The sequence below is a fragment of the Podarcis bocagei genome (genome assembly GCF_964188305.1).
Source record: "Podarcis bocagei genome assembly, chromosome: 7".
Taxonomy (NCBI): Eukaryota; Metazoa; Chordata; class Lepidosauria; order Squamata; family Lacertidae; genus Podarcis; species Podarcis bocagei.
The window spans coordinates 88,004,348-88,026,146 of record NC_138132.1 but is presented as its reverse complement, the minus strand read 5'-3'; the positions used below and the strand labels follow the sequence as shown (position 1 = coordinate 88,026,146).

Sequence of the window (21,799 nt, the reverse complement as noted above, 5' to 3'; positions counted from 1 at the left end):
GTCCCCCAACTCTTCTTTCTCAATTCTATTTCGATTTAATCTTTGCATTCTGCTTTTCCAGCAACAAATGTTGAGCTCTGAGCGGTTCACAAGAATCACGGCAGCATTAAAAACCAAGAAACACTGTCAATCCCTATAATAGCAAGCACAGTAGCCTTTTAATAAAGCAAATGACTGCAAGAAATTAATCAAAACAAGGAGCTCAGTAAGATCTTCCATAGTTTCTAATCTGGCATGGCGTTAGCTCCCCCTTCTCCCCCAATACAGGGCTCACACATCCCTCTGTGCTTCTGTGGGCCTCCAGGGATTCCTCTTGTCTAGATCACCCTGTCCTCCAGCCTTCTGATGGCTTTCTGCTCCTCTCCGCAGACATCGGTTTTCACACCCGCCTACGGCTCCATCACGAATGTCCGCATCAACAGCACCATGACGACGCCTCAAGTGCTCAAGCTTCTGCTTAACAAGTTCAAGGCAAGTTTTGCTGCAACATTTTGTACTGGCCCAAATCTGAGCTGGGAAAGTCTCCCAGTGGTGTCCTCTCCTCCTGGGCCCCTGTCCAACTCTGGTCCATTTCTGTGGGGCTTGCGGAGGAGGGTGGCTGTCCCTAGCCTTGCCCAGCCTCGGGGCACCTCCCATCTATTTCGGACCACAATTCCCATCCGACTCAGCTTCATACGGCAGTATTGATGGGAGTTGTAGTCCAAAATGGTCGTGCTGCCTGGGGCTGATGGGAGTCGTACCATGGAGCACCCCCAAGTTGGTAAAGGCATCTGTAGGTTGTATATCTGTGTCTACTTCTCGTGATGGCACCAATGAGCTGCCTGCTGTCACAGCTGTTGTCCAGTCCAACATTGGACTGGACAAACACAAACCCCTGTGTTGCAAAATGTAACAATCTACAAAAATGGAAACACAACACTCCGGTTAATAACTGTTAGTCAATATATAATGGGTTATGATGTCATTCAAAATATATGAATAAGCCACTTCAAAACGATGTATATATCATGCAACACATCTCACAAAATATACAAGTAACCACAAGTTATATGTATCAGAGTCAAACACAAATGTATTTGTGTTGTAAGGATCAGCAGCTACACTATCCAGTGGGCACTGATCCACTAGCATGATCCCCATTTCTATTAATATTTCACTGATAATTATTTGGTATGTACCTCTTTATATAGGGACGCGGGTGGCGCTGTGGGTTAAACCACAGCCTAGGACTTGCCAATCAGAAGGTCGGCGGTTCGAATCCCTGCAACAGGGTGAGCTCCCGTTGCTCGGTCCCAGCTCCTGCCAACCTAGCAGTTCGAAAGCACGTCAAAGTGCAAGTAGATCAATAGGTATTGCTCCGGCGGGAAGGTAAATGGCGTTTCCGTGCACTGCTCTGGTTCGCCAGAAGCAGCTTAGTCATGCTGGCCACATGACCCGGAAGCTGTTTGCAGACAAATGCCGGCTCCCTCAGCCAATAAAGCGAGATGAGCGCCGCAACCCCAGAGTCGTCTACAACAGGACCTAACGGTCAGAGGTCCCTTTACCTTTACCTTTACCTCTTTATATATTTTGTTCTATTGTATAACTTACATGCAGGTGGCTCAGTTTTGTTGTCATTCATTGCCTGCAATGTCTTATGTCCCATTTCCAGCTGATGAAGACTTTATTCCGAAACAGTTGAACTATTCCGGATATAATACATATAACAACTTGTAGTTACTTGTATATTTTGTGAGATGTGTTGTATGATATAGACGTCATTTTGAAGTGGCTTATTCGTATATTTTGAATGACATTGTACAGTGGTACCTCGGGTTAAGAACTTAATTCGTTCCAGAGGTCCGTTCTTAACCTGAAACTGTTCTTAACCTGAGGTATCACTTTAGCTAATGGGGCCTCCCGCTGCCGCCGTGCAATTTCTCTTCTCATCCTGAAGCAAAGTTCTTAACCCAAGGTAATATTTCTGGGTTAGCGGAGTCTGTAACCTGAAGCATCTGTAACCCGAGGTGCCACTGCATATTCACTAACAGCTATTAGCCAGTGTGTTGTGTTTGCATTTTCATAGACCAGCAGAGGTTGCTGGACTCCAACTCTAGGGCTGACAGGATCTGGAGTCCAGCAACATCAGCCTGGGCATCATCTTGCCTCCCTTATAGAATCATAGAATTTTAGAGGTGGAAGGGACTCCCAACCCGCTGCAACGCAGGAATCGCAGCTAAAGAATCGCTGGCAGATGGCCATCCAATCTCCCATGAAGGAGAGTCCACCATCTTCTGAGATAGTCCATTCCACTGTTGAACATCTCATACCGTCAGAAAATTCTTCCTGATGTTTAATTGGAATCTCCTTTCTTGTTGTTTGAATCCATTGGTTTGCGTCCTCCCTTTCGGAGCAGCAGAAAACAAGCTGTCTCTGCTATGACAGCCCTTCATGTATTTGAATATGGCCATGATATCTCTTCAGTCTTCCATTTACCAGGCTAAACATGCCCAGCTTAGGGCTGTCTTAAGCATATGCGGTGCTGGGGTGCAAAGATCCGTCCGGCGTGCCCTCCCCCCAGGTTGCCCAGTCCCAGGCGTGCAGAAAGGTGGAGCTGGCTGGCTTGGTCGCCCCCAAACTCGAGGCGCATAGCTGCCAGCAGCAGAAGAGCCCACTGCGGCGCTCCGACCAACGGGTGGGCTCTTCGCCAGACTCAATTCTCGGGCCTTGGACTCTTGGCCTGGCACTCCTGAGAGCCCGGCAACCGGGTGCCCTGCACCCCTAGCACCTATGGGTAAGACGGCCCTGGCCCACCCCCATCAACCGTGCCTGATAAGGCTTGGTTTCCAGACCCTTGGTTTCCAGATCTTGGTCAACCTGAAAACCTTGTTCCGTGGGTGGGAGAGAGAGAGAGAGTTTTATCTTTTCTGTGTTTTCTTTTCTCTGTGTTCAGATTGAGAACTCGGCAGAGGAATTCGCCTTGTACATTGTTCACACCAGTGGAGGTGAGCAGGCTGTTATTGTGTGCTGGTTTTTTTTTAAGAAATAATAATTTTTATTTGATTTTACAAGCATAAAGTTATAACAGTACCAATTACCCGGTACATATCCATATTTAGAGATTTTTCTCAATCTCCAGACTTCCCCTCCATGGATCTTACTGTCAACATTTTCAACTGCATGTTATTTCATAATCCATATTTTGTATCTCTCTATATTGTCCATAGTGTATTGTTGCTGGTTTCAATAGGGCTGTGGTGCAGCTAAGCAGTTATGGATTTAAGCCATGGGTCACCAGCCTAATTGTGATGCCACGGAGCATGGGGGGCGGGAAGGGAAATGAGTTAAGCCCACTCCAGCTGTTAACTTCACCTGCCTCAAAGCCCCCCGCCATATGTGCATTTAAAACATGTTTTAAAATGGATTTTTAAAAATATTTTTTTTATTTGTATACTGCTATATCATAAAATACCAAAGCGGTTTACTACAACAACCTAAAAGCATACAATAAAACCATTAAAAATATTTTTAACGTTAAAAGCAGGCATGAATTAACCATTGTGGAATGATGTATTCTTACTTGCCTACACAGGCCTGGTGGAATAGACATTTTTTCAGCAGGCATTTAAAGTTGGCACAGAAGGTGCCTGCTGAATCTCCAGTGGCAGGGCGTTCCACAGGACTGGGCCAATGACACTAAAGGCTCAGTTTCTCGTTGTTGCTAAACGAGCCTCACCAACTCGGGGAACGGCCAGCGACGCTCCTGAAGATGGATTATAAAAATAATTTAAAACGGTGTGAATTAGCTGGTGGGAAAACCTTTTCACAGGTAGCCTTGAGAGCTGCAATACTTGCCCACCAATTTGTACACTTTGGCCACAACCTCTCTTGACATAAGGCCCCAAGAGGGATGGACTATGGGTCAATGTGGCCCTTGGGTTGCAAAACGGCCCCCACCCCTTCTTGGATGCTTCTCAGAAAGTTCTTGCTTGGTTGAGCTTGCCACTGCTGCTGTTCCCCCCTCCTCTGTGTCTGGGGCAACAGGGTGGATTTAGGGGTCCCTGCATTGTCTTCTTCAGTGCCTTATCCACACTCCCTGTTTCATTCAGAAAAGCAGAAGTTAAAGGTGACAGATTACCCGCTGATCGCTCGGATTCTGCAGGGACCCTGTGAACAAGTTTCCAAGGTGTTCTTGATGGAAAAGGACCAGGTGGAGGAAGTCACTTACGATGTGAGTTGCTGCTTTGCGGTGCAATCCTACAGTGGTGCCTCGCAAGACGAAATTAATTCGTTCCGCAAGTCTCTTCGTCTTGCGGTTTTTTCGTCTTGCGATGCACGGTTTCCCATAGGAATGCATTGAAAATCAATTAATGCGTTCCTAGGGAAACCGACTTCAGACCAGGTCCGGGGACAGTCTGTCCCCGGACCTCTTCTGAAGGCTGGGGGGGGTGGAAAAGGGCTTTTCTTCCCACCCCCAGCATTTTAAAAAACCCTGGGACAGCGGAGGACTTCTCCGCTGTCCGGGGCGATTTAAAAGCCCCTGGGAAGGCAGGCAGGGGGGACAAAGACTTTTGCCCCCTGCCCGCCTTCAGAAGGTGTCCCCGCCCCCCCTCCCCACTTCGGAACAGCTTTCCGAACAGCTGGTCCTCTGCTGAAGGCCGGCTGTGGGCGAAAGTCTTTGCTCCCGACCGCCAGCATTTCCCTATGGGCTTTCGTCTTGCGATGCAAGCCCATAGGGAAATTCGTCTTGCGAAGCGCCTCCAAAACAGAAAACCCTTTCGTCTTGCGGGTTTTCCGTCTTGCGAGGCATTCGTCTTGCGGGGTACCACTGTATTTCAGTTCGGAGACGAGCAGGTGAAATGAACGAGGGGTTGGTGGAGCAGCTTCCCTGTGGGGCAGCGTTTGAGGCTGGGGAAAAACTGAGGAAGAGGTGACCTGGTAGAAGCTGACAGGTTTTTCTCCCTTTCATGCTAGAACTCCCAGGCTAATCCTTTCAAAAGTATGTATTCTGACAAGGATTACAAACTCATATAGAGATTAGAAACTCAAATTCTGTAACGAATTATTATGTTATACATATCCTTATGAGTTTGAGTTTGTAATCTCTGTTTGAGTTCCCTAAACAGGGCTGCCTTCAGATGTCTTCTAAAAGTCTGGTAGTTGTCACAGCGAGGGAACTGCCAGAAGGCCCTTGGCACTGGACCTCAGTGTCCAGGCGGAACGATGGGGGTGGAGGCGCTCCTTCACATATACTGGACCGAGGCCATTGAGAGATTTAAAGGTCAGCACAAACACTGAATTTTGCTCGGAAACATACTGGGAGCCAATGTAGGTCTTTCAAGACCGGTGTTATATGGTCTTGGCGGCTGCTCCCAGTCAGCAGTCTAGCTGCCGCATTCTGGATTAGCTGTAGTTTCCGGGTCACCTTCAAAGGTAGCCCCACGCAGAGCGCATTGCAGTAGTCCAAGCGAGAGATAACTAGAGCATGCACCACTCTGGTGAAACAGTCCGCGGGCAGGTAGGATCTCAGCCTGTGTACCAGATGGAGCTGGTAGACAGCTGCCCTGGACACAGAATTGACCTGCGCCTCCATGGACAGCTGTGAGTCCAAAATGACTCCCAGGCTGCGCACCTGGTCCTTCAGGGGCACAGTTACCCCATTCAGGACCAGGGTGTTCTCCCTACCTGCCTGCCTCCTGTCCCCCCAAAACAGTACTTCTGTCTTGTCAGGATTCAATCTGACAAGAAGTGTGGAAGTGTGTTGCAAGCAGATAGAAAGTGATTCTTTTAATAGGAATGAGGAAAAGCGTTAACTTCCCCCGCTCACAGAGCTCAGTCGTGATCCTGATTCTCCTCCTGCCCTGGTGTTAAACAGGAGGACTGCTGACTGTCGTTTGTCCTTAAGAAATGTGCACAATTAAAGTAGGAAGTTTCTGGGCTTCACCCAAAGCACTCCTGTTCCCCTTTGCACCAAAAGAGGGTGCTCAGGTCTGTGCATACACAGTCGTGGGTAGCCTTGTGGGGCCAGTCAAAACCTCAAGCCAGGAGATGTGTGTTTCTCAAGATCTTCTCTGTGTCTGCCTCGCAGGGGTGGCGTGTTCCATCACCTTTCTGTTTTCTTTTTGCCTCCCTCCCCCTTCCTGGGCAGGTTGCTCAATATATCAAGTTTGAAATGCCCGTCCTGAAAAGCTTCATTCAGAAACTCAAAGAGGAAGAAGATCGTGAAGTCAAGAAACTAAAACACAAGTAAGCTCTTCTTTCCCTGGAATCCAGTCCTCAAAGCACAGTTCTTTCTGAATATATTTTTAAGGGCCCAATCTGGGGATGTTACCGTGGGAATTGCTTGAAATGATGCTTAAGATGCAGAGCAGCCTTGGCCAACCTGGTGCCCTCCAACCAAGTTGGACTACAACTCCTATCAGCCCCAGAATCTCCATCCAGCTGTGCTGTTGCAGCCTGCCGCTAAAGAGTTTTCTTTATTATTTTTATTATTACATTTATATCCCACATTTCCTCCAAGGAGCTCAAGGCTGCACTTCTCCCTCCTTCTTCATGTTATTCTCGCAACATCCCTGCAAGGTAGGTTAGGCTGAAAGGCAGTGACCAAGGGGGGATTCGAACCCTGATCTCCCAGGTCCTAGATATGCACTCTAACCGCTACACCACACTGACACCCCAGTGGAGAAGGCTGCTCTCTCACCACAAAGGTCTGGGGTGCACACCCTTTTCCTTTTAAGCTGTAAGACACTGCTTATTTTTCAGGTATTCTGTCCTGCGTGTAATGATTGAGCAACGATTAGAAGAGATCTCCGAAGGCCCGGCCACAATGTGAAGCCTTTGCCCTTGGGCGGACTTTGCTGCCTCTGCCGGGGCTCCAGAAGAGCCACGTCTTGGAGAAGATTTGTTTGCTTGTGCTGCGACGAGCAAAGGCGGCTCTTCCTTTCTGGAGCAGAACTTGAACACAGAACCCACCTTGACCAACTGTCTTTCCTTTCCTCCAAGCTTTCCTGGAGGTGAACTCAGCGGAGACTCTCTCTTTAGCTGCAGGAGACCTTTTGAGCACTGCTTGCTGGGGACCAACAAGGCAGCCACCAAAGCCTTTGCCTCTTGGCCAGCCTGGACACAGTGGACCTTCTTGCCTCTCCAGCCGGGCTATTCTGAGGTTCTGTTGCTGTTGGGGGCATCCTCTTTGCATGCCACCAAAACGCCGCTTTAACCTTCAAAGCAAATTCTGGCTTTGCGGTGGCAAGTCAGGGCCAGAGGAGGAAGTCTCCTCCCTTTTTTTCCTCTTTTGGTCATTTCTGAGCTCTAAGTAAAATATTCAGATTTTCTCTTCCCCCGCTGGGAGGGCCTGGTCTTAGTCCTACCTGCCCTTTCTCATCCACCCAGCCACCCATTTCTGTGGCCTCTCCCTCATGCTCTCCCCCATGTTTTTAAGCTGGGCTCTCACAGACCCACAGGATTCAGGCGCAGCCTCCTCTGCGCACACCCTGTTGGATTGCAGCCTTGACTGCTCCTTTCTCCCTGCTGCTCAGGCAGCAAAGTCGCCCGTGGCAGCTTGGCCTGGCTAAAGCCCCTTCCAGGAGTCCCCCTTCCTCCTGGTTCCACCGGGCCTTTGAGATGGGGAGAGGCGGACAGGTTTTCATCTTGGCCCAGGTAAGGAGTGCCCAAAACTGGCTTGGGTTCGCCTGTGGCTGAGGAAGTCAGTGCACAGATACCTTCCCTGTACGGTGCCAAGGTGGGGGCAGCTGGGCTCGGGCCCCTAAGATGCCCTGAAGACAAGGGGCCACTGTAGACCCAGGCAGCACCACTTTTTGGAGACTCTTTGGCTCAGCTGTTTGAATGGGCTGGTGGCCCAGCTATGGAGGTCAACAGTGCAAATTCCCTTTGATAAACCATTTTTCTTTAAGGGTGGCTGTTAACCCTGTGTTGGCCTTGCTATATATAGCAATGGTGCAAAGTTCCACCAGCTTTAAAAATGCCCAGCTTACTCTCCCATCCAAACATAAATAGACCCAAGAGCGAGTCGTGTGGGGCGTTGCTGCAGATTTTGGCCCCTCCTACTTAAATCCTAAATGCATTTGTTCCCCTCCACCCCTTGCAACTGTAGACGTGCCATTTTCAAGAACCTCTCCCAGTTCTACAGATATGGAGGCCAAATGCCCAGGAGGTTTTGCAGGAGAAGCTCTTGGGCTTTAAATGGACATCGGACAGACGTTTCCCACCTCCCTTTGATGTGGGTTTAAAATGGCTGGGAAATAATCCCTCTGCATAAGGCAGTATGGCAAAAATCACCTTGGGGGTGGGGAGCAGTTTGAAGCAAAGAAGGGGGAAGGGTGTTTAACCCTCTCCCTGCCAACTGCATTCTGCCTCTAGTTTTCATCCCTGAGTGGTTTTCCTCCTGTTGGGTTCCAGGCACAGTCTTAGTTGCTCCTGGAACCCCTCTGAAGGCAGGTCTTAGTTGAAGTGGGTCAGGAAAGGGTTAAGCATCCTGTTTCCCCTCCCCCCCCATATTAATGCATTCCAAAATGATCTCCTCCCTCCTTGAGCTGCTTTGCACTAACATAAGTGGCCAGCAGGTATTAACATGTATTTATGTGTAATATGTAGTCCTGCCCTTAGTGGCATCAGTGGAGCTTTTTTGAGAAAAGAAATAATAATTCAGAAGTTTTCCTACTTAGCCCCTGCATACCACCCCCCCAAAAAGGATTCTTTTCTAGTGTGTTGTTGCTTGTTGGGGCTGAAATCCTGAGCATATTTAACACTCCCTGAGGAAGCCCCACCAAAATTTTGTGGAACTTCCTCCTGGGTAAACCCACTTTGTATGTCTCCCCTCTTTCTTGCTAGCTAACCCTTTAACAACTTTTCACTTCTAAATTGCACTAGATGGATTGTGGATATTTTTTTAAGCTCCAGCCTTTTCTATTCTTTTATTATTATCTATATGCCAAATATTACATGCACAGGAAAATAACAGCAATAATTTATATAAATAATAATAATATTTTTTTGGGGGGGGAGGATTCTAAAATGAACCAGCACATGAAAGCAGCCTGCTTATGATGCGCTTGGAAACAAGCTCTGAAGAGCACAAACAGATTTGCAACGATGATTGTAGCCTGTGGGCTGGATCCACGTTTAACTGTACTTGGAGAGTCCCACTGAAATCGATGGTACAGTACTTCATTGGGTCGACTCTTAAGTAGGTCTAGGTCTATGTCCAGCCCTGTACACCAGTGGTTCCCCCACTTTTTTGGGGGGCCACCTCTCCCTTGGTTCCATAAACTCAAGCCCAATGACCCCCTACCCTGTAAAAAGGATTGTCCAGAATAGCAGTTTGCGCCACCTGCTAAAGAAGATAACTCAAGACGGTAAAAATTGCACATTTACCCATAACCCAGTTAAAAGTATTTAGTTTAATTGAGTCATCAGAAGTGATGAACTTGATCCAGTGATACTAGCTCTTCAATGGGGTAAAAATAATAAAATAATTATTATCAGCCATTTACACCTCTAGACACCTCCTTGCCTCTTTGCATCTCCCCCCCCCACTAGTAACCCCACTGGGGGGTGGAACCAACCACTTTGGGAACGACTGCTGTACACTCTTTAGTCCAAATGTACATTTCATTCCATTCTTGTTCATGGTTTCAGTCTCTGGCGGAAACTAAAGTGTGGGTCACCTTTTTTAAAAGGGCAAGTCTGTTTTTTGGGAGGGTTATTTTAGGAACTCTTGGGATCTAAGCAAGAGCATCTCAGGATTGCAAAAGCTGACTTGCATTGCTCTGGCTAAGGGTTCGGTCTCTCACAAACAGGGATGTGCATCTCTTGACGGTGGGCAACTGAAAGTGTGAACTGGCTTGTGTCGCGCGTGAGGTCATGCGAAATCTGCAGAGGGTTCCGCCCACGCAAGAATTTGCAACTAACCAGTGGTAAAAAGTGCATGTCTGAGCCAGGACCTAGTGCCCGAAGTAGACACACCTTCACAGGCTTATGGAAGCTGTACCTGAGCAATGGGCCAGCGTAGAGTTGCCAACCATCTTGTGCTTTAAGGGCGATCCTGAAGGAATTGCACCACAGGGGGTTGGACTAAATGACCCTCTAGGTCCCAAATCTATGAATATCCTGGCGTATTAAACTTCGTAATGTAAACAAGGGCCGGCCACAAAGTGCCCTTGTTTTGGCATAGGGTTGGCTGATGGGCGACACACCTCCGATTGCAACTGGAGTTACCTGTGTGAGATTTAGCAATAATAGAAATGTACTCTTGACAGGAAGGACAGCGTAACGTAGTCTCTGAAAGCTGTGAACTGAGAGGGCCCGAGTTCAAGTCTTACCTCTACTGTGAATTCATTAGGTGCTCATACACAAACCCCTTTCTCTGCCTCGATGCCCCTTTTGTAGAATGGAAGGGAGAGAATACAGGTCTATTTTTCAGAGCTGTTGTTAGGATCGCAGGGGTTATGTATGTGGTGCGCTTTGACATCTTAGAATGCAGATATAAATGCTACGTTTTTGGCTAAAAAGTGGATGAACTGCTGTTTGTTTTACATGTGTTCCTTTACAACTTCCCGACAGTAGGAGCTGTTCGACAGTGGGACAAACCCCCTCAGCAGATGGTAGAGGTTTTTAAGCAGAGGTTGGATGGCCATCGGTCAGGGACTCTTGAGCTATGGTTCCTGCTTTGCAGGGAGTTGGACTAGAGGACCCCTTTGAGTCCCTTACAGCTCTACAATTCTGAGATTCTGTGTACTAATCAGGCCTATGTCTGGTTCTTTTCTGGGGTCTTATTGAGCAGATTTCTCTACTGTGTCCAGTCATCTATTCCAGAGGATTTCAAACTTTTTGCATCCACAGCTCCCTTGACCAACTGTACAGAGCCGTCTTACCCATAGGCGCTAGGGGTGTGGGGCACCCGGGCGCCAGCCCGAGAGTCTAGGGCCCGAGAGTTGAGTACGGGAAAGAGCCCGCCTGTCGGTTGGAGCACTGTGGCAGGCTCTTCTGCTGCGGGCGGCTCTGCGCCGTGAGTTGGGAGGTGACAGACCCAGCAAGATACTGAGGCAGGCAGCCAACTCCGCCCTCCTGCGCACCTGGGACTGGGTAACTGGGGGCAGGGGCGTTGGGCAGATATTTGATCCCGGTGCCGCTTAAGACAGCCCTGCGACTGCATTCTTTCTGTGGCACCCCTGTGGGGCTCAGGAGCCCAGTTGTGTCACCGCCTTGCCTGCAGAGCTGGCAGCCCCTCACCCTTTTTCAAGCACCCCCACTTGTGGAGTGTTCCCTCAGCCTCCTCCCCTCTCCTTGGGAGTCCTCCAGGCGGCCGCTGCTGCTTCCTATGGTCTCTTGAGTTGCCCCCCCCCCCGCCCCAAAGAGAGGTGCCTCCTCCCACTGCCCCACAGGGGCCGGGGAAGCACCCCCTGGCCAGCCCCAGAGGCAGCATTCTCCTGGAAAGCTTGTAGCCAGGGCTGCTGCAGCAAACAGCTGTGCAAGGCTTGGGGAGGCAGAGATGCGAGAGGGCATCAAAGGAGGGAGGGAAGGAAAGAGGGACAGAGGCCAGTGTTGCCCATGGCACCCCTGACCATCATTCAAGGCGCCCCAGGGCAGCAAGGCACACTGGTTTGAAAACCACTGCTCTTTGCATCCACACCCAGCCTCCTGAAGAGGGGAGGGTTTTGTCGCAAGGCGCTGCTTACGACCATCCTCCCTCTGCTCCAAGGAGCCCATACGGCTGGCTCTTATTTTGGAGGTGGGCAGGAGATGTCTTTTGATGCTTCCAGCCCTTGCCTTCCTAGGGGCCAGCAGGCCTTGGGGGATGAAAGTCCTCGTTGCGGCTTCTATCCCAGAGCACAGAAAACTGTTCAGAGAATCTTCATAGCGTTGGAAGGTTAACCTCGGAAGCCATTTAGTCGATGAGGGCTGCCCACTGCCAGCATCCAAGGCAGCCTTGCCTCGTCAGGAAAGTCTTCCTAATGCATAGTTGAAATTATTGTAGGTTGAACCCATTGACTTGAGTACTGCTCTCTGGAGGAAATAAATTTTGCTCCATCATCTATGTGATAATCCCCCCAAATATTCGAAGATAGCTGTCGTGTCACCTCTTACCCAGCCCAAAATGTCTCCTAGTGTGGCTTTTGCAAATGAAATCATTGGCTAGGAAGAAAAGTCCCTCTCCCCACTACCACACACCAAAAATGTTGTGCCAAAAAATTGCTCCTAGGGCCTAGTTCAGATCCGAAGTAGAACCCAGTGGCGGTGCTTTTCCTGGAATGTACCATTTCAGGCTGGAGGGGAGTTGCTTCTTTGAATGAGGCACGCACATGGACCAATAGCACACTGGGCAAATGAGTAGGTGGCCTTCTGGCATGCTACATGTGTTGTGAGTTTACCAGGTGGAGGAGGATGACTAAGATTTGCAATGGCCACACACACCCTTGAAACTGAATTGGTCCTGTCCAGAAACGCTTTACCACTCTACACTTTGGAACGTGCAAGTTGGCTTTAAGCTGTTCTTAAAGCTTTCTCCCCTTAGATCTGTGTTTACATTGCGGCTGACTTAAGCTGTGGCCCTCCGACTCAGGCTTGACTCCGACTCCCATCATCCCTGGCTGTTGGCCATGCTGGCTGGAGCTGATGGGACCAGGAGTCCAACACCTCCTGGAGGGCTGCTGCAAGTTCTCCACTCTTAATCCACGGGGTTTCACCTGCTTCAGACAATATATTTGTTGCTTGGTAAGAATAAATTGCAGTTTCCATTCTGAACAGAATTGGTACCCATTTGTTGTATCAGTGCTGTGTGCTACATTTCTGGAGAATCTGCTCTGCAGGGGTCCTTTTCTGGAAAAGCTTCTGTTGGGAGGCTTCCATCAGGCGAAAAGGGAAGTATCCTGAGGCTTTGAGCTTGCAGGGCACAAAGTTAATAAGCATCCAGGGATGCGTGAGTGTATGGATGCATGTGCGTGGAATTTCCCCCACAACCCCTAGTGAGAAAGCAGCAGTTTTTGCTGAGCTGAGCTAGCAATATCTTCATCTGTCATTCACATGCAATAATACTTGGTATCCCAAGTCTTCCATCATCAGCAGCGCTATCTTCAGAATTTATGTTTAGCTGGATTAAAAAAAAAACACCTTTTTTATCCATGGATCTCTCAAAGGCTTGTGCTGTCGGGGGATAGGTTTGGACCACGGATTTCATAAAACCACCTTGTGAATACCACTTTATATAGTATGAAGCACATGCAACTAGATTATTTTGTTTTAATTAAAGCACTTTGTCAATAGAAATGCAACAGTGGTCCTCTGGTTTTATTCAATTGTTGTGGGAAGAAATTGGGGAGAAAGAAATGAGGGCACAGTTTGGATCTGAGATCCCCACAGCTCTGGAAGGTTTGGGGTTATGTGAGGACAAAGTTGAATTAATTTAGTAGGCGGGATAGGGACCGACTCCCTGAAATTCTACATTGTTCTTCTCAATGAACTTTTCCTTGTTTAAGATATGCCTCTTTGCCCAGGCTTATGCAAGAAATGCTCAGCTGAGGTCACACTAGTGCTTTTAAGTTTTAAGATGCTTGCAAATAATATTGGTGGGTTCAGTGCACTTCTAGACTGTCACTAGTAGGGGAACGGATTCAACCTCACATTGGCAAATCACACACACAAAATGTAGTATAAACACTGACAACTGGGAAACACTGGCCTGTGAGCGCTCCAGTTGGAGAACAGCCTTTACCAGTGGTGTCGTGGGCTTTTAAGACACTCGAACTCAGGACGCACGGGAGGACGAAGAAGAAGAAGAGTTTGGATTTGATATCCCGCCTTTCACTCCCTTTAAGGAGTCTCAAAGCGGCTAACATTCTCCTTTCCCTTCCTCCCCCACAACAAACACTGTGAGGTGAGTGGGGCTGAGAGACTTCAGAGAAGTGTGACTAGCCCAAGGTCACCCAGCAGCTGCATGTGGAGGAGCGGAGACGCGAACCCGGTTCACCAGATTACGAGACTACCGCTCTTAACCACTACACCACACTGGAGAAACGTGCTAAGAGGAAGGCATGCTTGGCAAATCCACACCGTGATCAACTCCCGCCTGGAAACCAATGTCCCCACTGTGGAAGGCCGTGTGGATCCAGAATTGGCCTCCACAGTCACTTACGGACTCACTGTTAAAACCGTGTTTATGGAAGACAATCTTCCTCGGCTACCAGGGATCGCCAAAGAAGAAGAACTGGGTCCCCTGCAACTCATATGATTCTATGAGATTCAGGTTGCCCAATTAATGCTGATTTGGAGTTCTTGTGTAACAACAAATCCACTTCCCCAAATGATCTGACTTTTTCCGATAAGGAAAAATGCACAGGAAAGTGTGGAGTAATACCCTGTAGCTTCCCTATGAACAAATCAAGATGCCTGCTCAATAAATGGGTCGTCTGGCTATGACCTGAGAAGCTGCCAACTGCAATTGCAAGTAAGGACACTGATATACAGCTGTTACCAGTTCCAGTTAAGAAACAGGAAGCTACCTTGTCTCAAGTTAGGACATTGCCAGGAGTCTTTGCCCAATACTTTGTGTGCTAAGCTGGGGCTTTCCCATGGGCTCACAACCCCTTACTCTGGGGCATTTGGGATAACCAAGTAGCTACCTAGATCTACGTACCTGGTGAATAAAGGCAAAGGGACCCCTGACCATTAGGTCCAGTCGTGGCCGACTCTGGGGTTGTGGCGCTCATCTCGCTTTACTGGCCGAGGGAACCGGTGTACAGCTTCCAGGTCATGTGGCCAGCATGATTAAGCCACTTCTGGCGAACCAGAGCAGCGCACGGAAACACCGTTTACCTTCCCGCTGGAGTGGTACCTATTTATCTACTTGCACTTTGATGTAATTTCGAACTGCTAGGTGGGCAGGAGCAGGGACTGAGCAACGGGAGCTCACACCGTCGTGGGGATTTGAACCGCCGACCTTCTGACCGGCAAGTCCTAGGCTCTGTGGTTTAAGCCACAGCGCCACCCGCGTCCCATTCACCTGGTAAAAGCGGAGACCTGGCCTTGAAGGGGCGAGCTTCTGTCATGCCTAATGCCACCTTGAGTTTGTTCTGAATATAGATGTTCACTCACCATCCTTTGTGCACATCTCACAGTAGCAGGTGACAGAGAGCCCTGAGGACCCTTGTGACAGCACTTTTTCCGTTGGGCCCACCCTCACTTAAATATAGTGCACCCACCTCGCAGAACACCAATTCCACGGATTCCTACAAACTGCCCCAGATTATCTTGTGGGGGACTTGTGTGAGGGAAAACTTAATAATTTCGAATCCTGGGCAGGATTTAATTAAATAAACAATAAAGATTTTATTAAACAAAGGAAGTGTATGACACAAAGTGGGTAAAAAAACACAAGATACTTCAGATTATAATGTTATTTCACTTCAGTTCCTTCTCAGTTGTTGCACAGCTGTTGCTGCTTAATACTTTGGTTCTTAAACAAGGTGGAACTTCCTGTCAGTTACACACCCCTTAGACAACTCTACTCTGGAGGTACTCCAAGTAACAGACCCAAGGGATCACCACACCCCTCTTAACTGGTTTGGGGGGTCTTCTCTTTTTGTAGAATCTCTCCCTTCCTGACCAGAATGAGACCTAAGTAGACTGTATCTTTCCAGCTTCTACTTCTCCTGTCTCCACCTCAGCCTCCCAGTTAATTCCTGGCCTATTACTCTTACAGGACACCAGTGGCGTAGTGTGGGGGGTGCAGGGGAGGCCGGCCGCACTGGGCGCAACATCTGAGGGGGGGCGCTAATCTAGTGGAAGAGACTCGAGTGCTAAAATCCACGGGTTAGGGGGCGCAAATTACTTGCCTTGCCCCGGGTGCGGACAACCCATGCTACGCCACTGCAGGACACCACACCCTGTCCTTCACACTAAGCTCAGAGACTCCTTTTTCTAGTTTTGATATATTCCTCAGATTGGATGTTTCTACCCAGAACCAACTCTCTCCCCTCTCACTCCCTATCTCCCAACCTATTCTCCCAACCTCTATCCCAACCTAAAAAACTGTCTCTCAAAATCAGGCTTCCTCAACCTCGGCCCTCCAGATGTTTTTGGCCTACAACTCCCATGATCCCTAGCTAGCAGGACCAGTGGTCAGGGATGATGGGAATTGTAGTCTCAAAACATCTGGAGGGCCGAGGTTGAGGAAGCCTGCTCAGAATCCTCTCCTTTTCAACTCCCCCTCCTGGAACCCCGGCCAATCAGAAGCTGCCGTTCATTAACCGTTTGCTGGCAGGGAGAAAGGAAAACACCTGGTGACCCAACCTGCCCAGCAAAAACAAACTTTCCCGTCACAACCCTCTTCTCCTGAAGAGATCCACTGGGTGTGAACCAGCCCTGTACAACTCGAGATGACCCAGTTTGCAGGTTGCACTGACCTGTGGCAGCTCTGCAGGGCCTTGATAAGCCTCCTGGATGTGTTGTTTGGCCAGGATCCTGAACTTTGTGTGTGTGTGTGTGTGTGTGTGGGTCACGAGTTGTGCAGGGTGACTGTCTAAAGAGCCTAGCTTGCTCCATTGACCAGTCAGGTGGAGATGAGGCATCAAGCTTTTGTTCCATTCTGGGGAGCCCTGATGTGCTCTGACAACAACTCTGTTTCCAGCTCACAGAGGATTCACGCTGTCAGCAGCCTTTCACAGGCAGAGAGCCTTTCCCCCTGAGGGTCTTCATCCGCAGCTGGTGGTTGCTCCTAGGAGAAAGTAAGTGCAATGGACTTTCTTACCTGCTGGTTTAGATTGTGAGTTTTCTGCCTTCCTTTGGGGGGCTTTAACACTTCAGCTGCAATCCAAAGAATTTGCTTCCTGAGAGTTTGTGCTTATTCCAACCTACCCCTTTTTTCCTCTCACTAATTGCAGCATTGGGGGGGGGGGGGCGGGGACGACACAACAGATTTCCATGAAGATCCCACCTAGGGAGGGAAGGTCCAGTGGAGACAAATAGCCTCCCTTGCACTTGCTATTATATTGTTGCACACCAACCCAAACTTGGAGTGCTGAGAGATTCCAAGGGTTCTAGGTTTGGTTTCATTGGAATGAAGATCAGCAGACACTGTGGTGTCTTTAGGATATATAGTTGTATTTAAACATATTTACAACCTGAGCATAAAATGGAGGGGTTCACAGCATTAGCATGATGACAGATCTCACTTCAATAGGGACAAATGTAAGATTCTGCACTTAGGCAGGGATAACCAACTGCACAAATAAAAGATTTGGGACATCCAGCTTGCATGCAAAAAGGATCTAGGGGTCTTCATAGACCACATGAGTCAAAAGTGTGATGCAGCAGCAAAAAGCTGATGCCATTTGAGGTGGCATCAACAGAAGTCAAGTGTCCACATTGAGGAAAGTTATACTCCTCCTCTATTCTACCTTGGTCAGACCCAACCTGGAGTCCTGTGTCCAGTTCTGGGCACCTCAGTTTAAGAAGGATATTGACAAGTTGCAATGTGTGCAGAGGATGAACAAGGGTCTGGAAGGCAAGCCTTATGAGGAACAGTCAAGGGAGTTGGGTATGTTTAACCTGGAGGGGAAAAAGCAGAGACATCACCTTGCCAACAAAGGTCCGTGTAGTTTTTTTTTGGGGGGGGGGCAACAGCAGAGAACTGCTGAGCCAGAAGCCTCCGGCAGTTGGCCTGCGGGTGACAACAGCTGAAGGGTGTGTGTGTTTGGACTGGAGTATTGTTTTCTTTCCTGGGACTCAGGCTTTTGTGCAAAGGAGTCATGTGAGTGGCAAGCCCTGGAGGGCCAATGGCTCAGCAATTTCACCCTCTTTGTTGTGTTGCTGTTCCCAGAAGGTTCTGCCCTGTCATTAGGCCTGGATTATTGTGTTGAGCGCAGGGACTTTTCAGTTTACAGGAAAGGCTAGTAAGGGCTCATCCACTCATAACTTTTGCCCTGCGCTTTCTAGGTACAGGCCTGCACTTTCCTGCTTCATGTCTGAGCACTTTCCCCATTTTCTTTGCCCTGCCTACTTACTGCATGGCCCAAGAAAACCTGCTTTTGATGCTGAATCAGGGTGGCGCTGTGGGTTAAACCACAGAGTCTAGGACTTGCCGATCAGAAGGTCGGTGGTTCGAATCCCTGCGACGGGGTGAGCTCCCGTTGCTCAGTCTCTGCTCCTGCCATCCCTAGCTAACAGGACCAGTGGTCAGGGATGATGGGAATTGTAGTCCCAAACATCTGGAGGGCCGGAGTTTGCCTATGCCTGCTTTAGCTAACTTAACGCTTTCAGCTAAAGCCTCAGTCCAGATCTGCCTTCCCACACCTGGTGCTTTGGCCCACATCTCCCACCAGCCCCAGCCAACACAGCCACCGACCTGCTAGGGTTGCCAACTGACCAGTGCAGTGCAGCTGCAATGCAGCAATGTGGGGAATGGATCCTCAGCTCTGGTCTGCCCATGGAGCACAGCGGTGCCACAAGGGCTGGACTTCAGGCCCAACATCCTGGCAGGGCCTTCAGAGGACCCAAAGAGCTGTGGTTCCTGCCTTGCTGCTGGACTGTGAAATAAAAAAAATTAAGGTCTTATATATATAATAAAGAGGGACGCGGGTGGCGCTGTGGGTAAAAGCCTCAGCGCCTAGGGCTTGCCGATCGAAAGGTCGGCGGTTCGAATCCCCGCGGCGGGGTGCGCTCCCGCTGCTCGGTCCCAGCGCCTGCCAACCTAGCAGTTCGAAAGCACCCCCAGGTGCAAGTAGATAAATAGGTACCGCTTACCAGCGGGAAGGTAAACGGCGTTCCGTGTGCTGCGCTGGCTCGCCAGATGCAGCTTTGTCACGCTGGCCACGTGACCCGGAAGTGTCTCCGGACAGCGCTGGCCCCCGGCCTATAGATGTGAGATGGGCGCACAAACCCCAGAGTCTGTCAAGACTGGCCCGTTCGGGCAGGGGTACCTTTACCTTTATATATAATAAATGTTCATAAATGTACCAAGCAAACACATACATAAATAAATACATAAACCACATGTCTGAAGCAGCACAGGAGAACAGCCATGAAGCCATTTGGCTCCCAAACTGACCAAATGTTTTCTCTGAAAAGTCAAAGGAAAATGGAAAAGCCTCCCTGTTGTCTTTTCCTTCACAAATCCTGTCTTAAGGGTATCTCTGTGTGTGAATAAGGTGAGCCTGTGACCTGGCTCAGGAACTAAGTATTTATCATTACAAAAGACTGGCCAGGCTCCCCAGGGTATCCAATCAAGTAAGCATTAACAGGTAACCTGCCAGACAGGAGATAAACAACACACTCAGATTTCTGTTGTAGACCACCACCCCTTTCTGTGATGAAGGTATGATCTATCTGGGGGGTGGTCTGGAGCTACACCCCTTCTGCGATGTATGTATGATGTTTCTAGGGGTGGTCGTGGACTCCAGGGCGGGCAATTTTAAATGTCTATATAAGGGCGGACACACCTTTGTTCTGGGTCCTCCTTCTACTGCGTATGAGGGGAGCACCCTGTTGCAACCGTTCAATAAAGATCAGGCTTACGAGCTGCTTTGCTTCTCAATATTCTCTGGTTGGCCTCTGTTATTTCCTCCAACCGATGGAGAACCTGCAAAGGACTCTATAAGGGCTCTTGTGTCCCTCATAAGGGAATAAGGGCAGATTTTCGTTTATTACAACTGGATGAACCTTGGAAGTCGCTTCCGACTCTACAATCCTAGAATCTTCCACCTTCTCTTTCTGTTTCAGGTACAAGACCATGAGGAAGAGCTGGGCTGCCTGGTACTGGGTCGTGGTGCTCCTGGTCGCTCTCGTCAGCGAGCCTGCCTTTTGCCGCAGGGGAGGAGGAAGAGGAGGAGGCGGTGGCAGCGGGGGCAGCAAAAGCGGAGGGTCATCACGTGGCGGGTTCCACTCCCTGCCAAAGAGCAGCAGCAGCAGGCAAAGTTCCAGCGGCAGTCGTGGCGCGAAGGTGGCAGGGGCCGCAGCAGTGGGGGCAGCCGTGGGATACGGCCTGAGCTCCCTTGGGAGGTCTCGCTTCTCCCGAGGAGGGCAAGGCTCTTCCTCGGCTGGAAAGCAGATGTCGCAGCCCGGATTCCAGAACCCCAACTGGTCCGACCCCATGATGGAAGGCGAGCTCTACAGTCAAGCGGCCAAGGACCCCCGGGCAGGGACCCTCCTGACCTTCTCCCCCATGGTGTGGGGGGTCACCTGCCTCCTGCTCCAGGGCTGAGGAAGAGTCCTATCGTCCACAGAGAGGAGCAGGCCCTTGAGGGCATTGTGTGCTGTGGTGTGAAGGATGGTGTTTGTGATAGCTTGTAGTGAGAAAGAGGCTGGTGTGAGGTTCAGCGGTGGCAAAGGTCAGGGCCAGCCTGCCCATGAAGAGTTTGAAGAGTTTGGATTTGATATCCCGCTTTATCACTACCCGAAGGAGTCTCAAAGCGGCTAACAATCTCCTTTTCCCTTCCTCCCCAACAACAAACACTCTGTGAGGTGAGTGGGGCTGAGAGACTTCAGAGAAGTGTGACTAGCCCAAGGTCACCCAGCAGCTGCATGGGGAGGAGCGGAGACGCGAACCCGGTTCACCAGATTAGGAGTCCACTGCTCCTAACCACTACACCACCCTGGCTCTCATGAGGTGGGCTGAGGCAGCGACACCCCAAGAGGCAGTGCCCATGCTGGTGCCCCACTGCCAGTGGGGAAGGGGTGGCGGCTTCCAACTGTCAACAGAGAAATCTGAGGGCTCCCTTTGACAAAAAAACAAAGGACACCAGCCAGGAATACCAAAGCAAAACAGCAGCCAGTAGGCTTGGTCTTTATTGAAGACTGTTGCGACCGGACTCCCACCTGCCACAAGGTGGAACAAGATGGAAGCCCCAAACAAAAGAGCCCCCAAACTTTTATTAGCTGCTAATCCCCATGTTACACACCCCCAAACTACATCACTAATACATCATGGTTACATCATGAAAGGGGAGGTCTGGTGGCAGTAATCTGAGCATCCTGGACCCTGCCCCATGGTTCCCCTTGCCCTCCACCAAACACCCATCAAGTGTAACAAAAGAGATATCTACATTTCCCTGTTTCCCAGCCAAGTTAATCACATCCTTTTGTCTTCATCTGGGTTTCTTATTTCTGGAATGGCTACCTGTCTGGCACTCAGGTATCAGGATGCCAGGAATTATCACTCAGGCAGAGGAGCTGCTGAGTAGCTGAGCTCACATGTCTATATGAATTTCTGAAATTTTCCCAGTGAGCCAGTACATAGATACATTTATCAGTGAATTCTTACATTTGGTATTGTGCAGCAAAGGCCCTTTGAATAGATAGGAAGAAACTGTGATAAAGTGTTTTGTGGGGACAAATCACAAAAGTCACAAAAGCGATTGTGCTGATTTTGGTAGTGGGCTGCATGTGCATGATATCTGCTGGAGGGGCAACCCCCCCCAACCTATACATAAATTCCTGCAACACGACGAGATCCAAAACCTTACAAGTTCTAACCGGAACCCGGTGTTGCTGTCCGTGCTTTGCTGGCACTGCCACGCAGCCCATAGCTTTGGCAGGGCAGGGAGACTTCGGCAGCAGAGCAGACCTTTCTCTTTGGCCTCAGGCGGCGTAATTGGAGGGGCCACCCCTGGGGAAGGTAGTAGCTTTAAAACAGGGGTGGATGATCCCTTGCATCAAAGGGGAGGGTGCCCAAGAGAAGCCTCTCACACTCCCTTTCCTTGCGCAACTGCAACACGTCAACCCCACACTCCCATGAGGCTGGGTGAAGCGGGCACCTCTGCTGCTGGTCTCCCTGGCTTCCAGGGGAAGAGAGGGATGGGCAGCAAAGCTCTGC

The 21,799-nt window shown here is 49.6% G+C and overlaps 1 protein-coding gene across 1 annotated transcript in view; it reads left to right on the top strand.

The window, feature by feature from the left end:
• The window catches only part of RASSF2 (Ras association domain family member 2), a 53,206-nt gene extending 31,469 nt beyond the window's left edge, over positions 1-21,737 (top strand). Inside the window, exons 7-11 of the mRNA XM_081203328.1 lie at positions 370-471; positions 2,933-2,984; positions 4,089-4,210; positions 6,128-6,225; positions 19,708-21,737. Of these exons, the coding sequence (XP_081059454.1) occupies positions 370-471; positions 2,933-2,984; positions 4,089-4,210; positions 6,128-6,225; positions 19,708-20,188 (855 nt within the window). The 3' untranslated portion in view covers positions 20,189-21,737. The remainder of the gene's footprint in view (positions 1-369; positions 472-2,932; positions 2,985-4,088; positions 4,211-6,127; positions 6,226-19,707) is intronic.
• Positions 21,738-21,799: the final 62 nt, after the last annotated feature.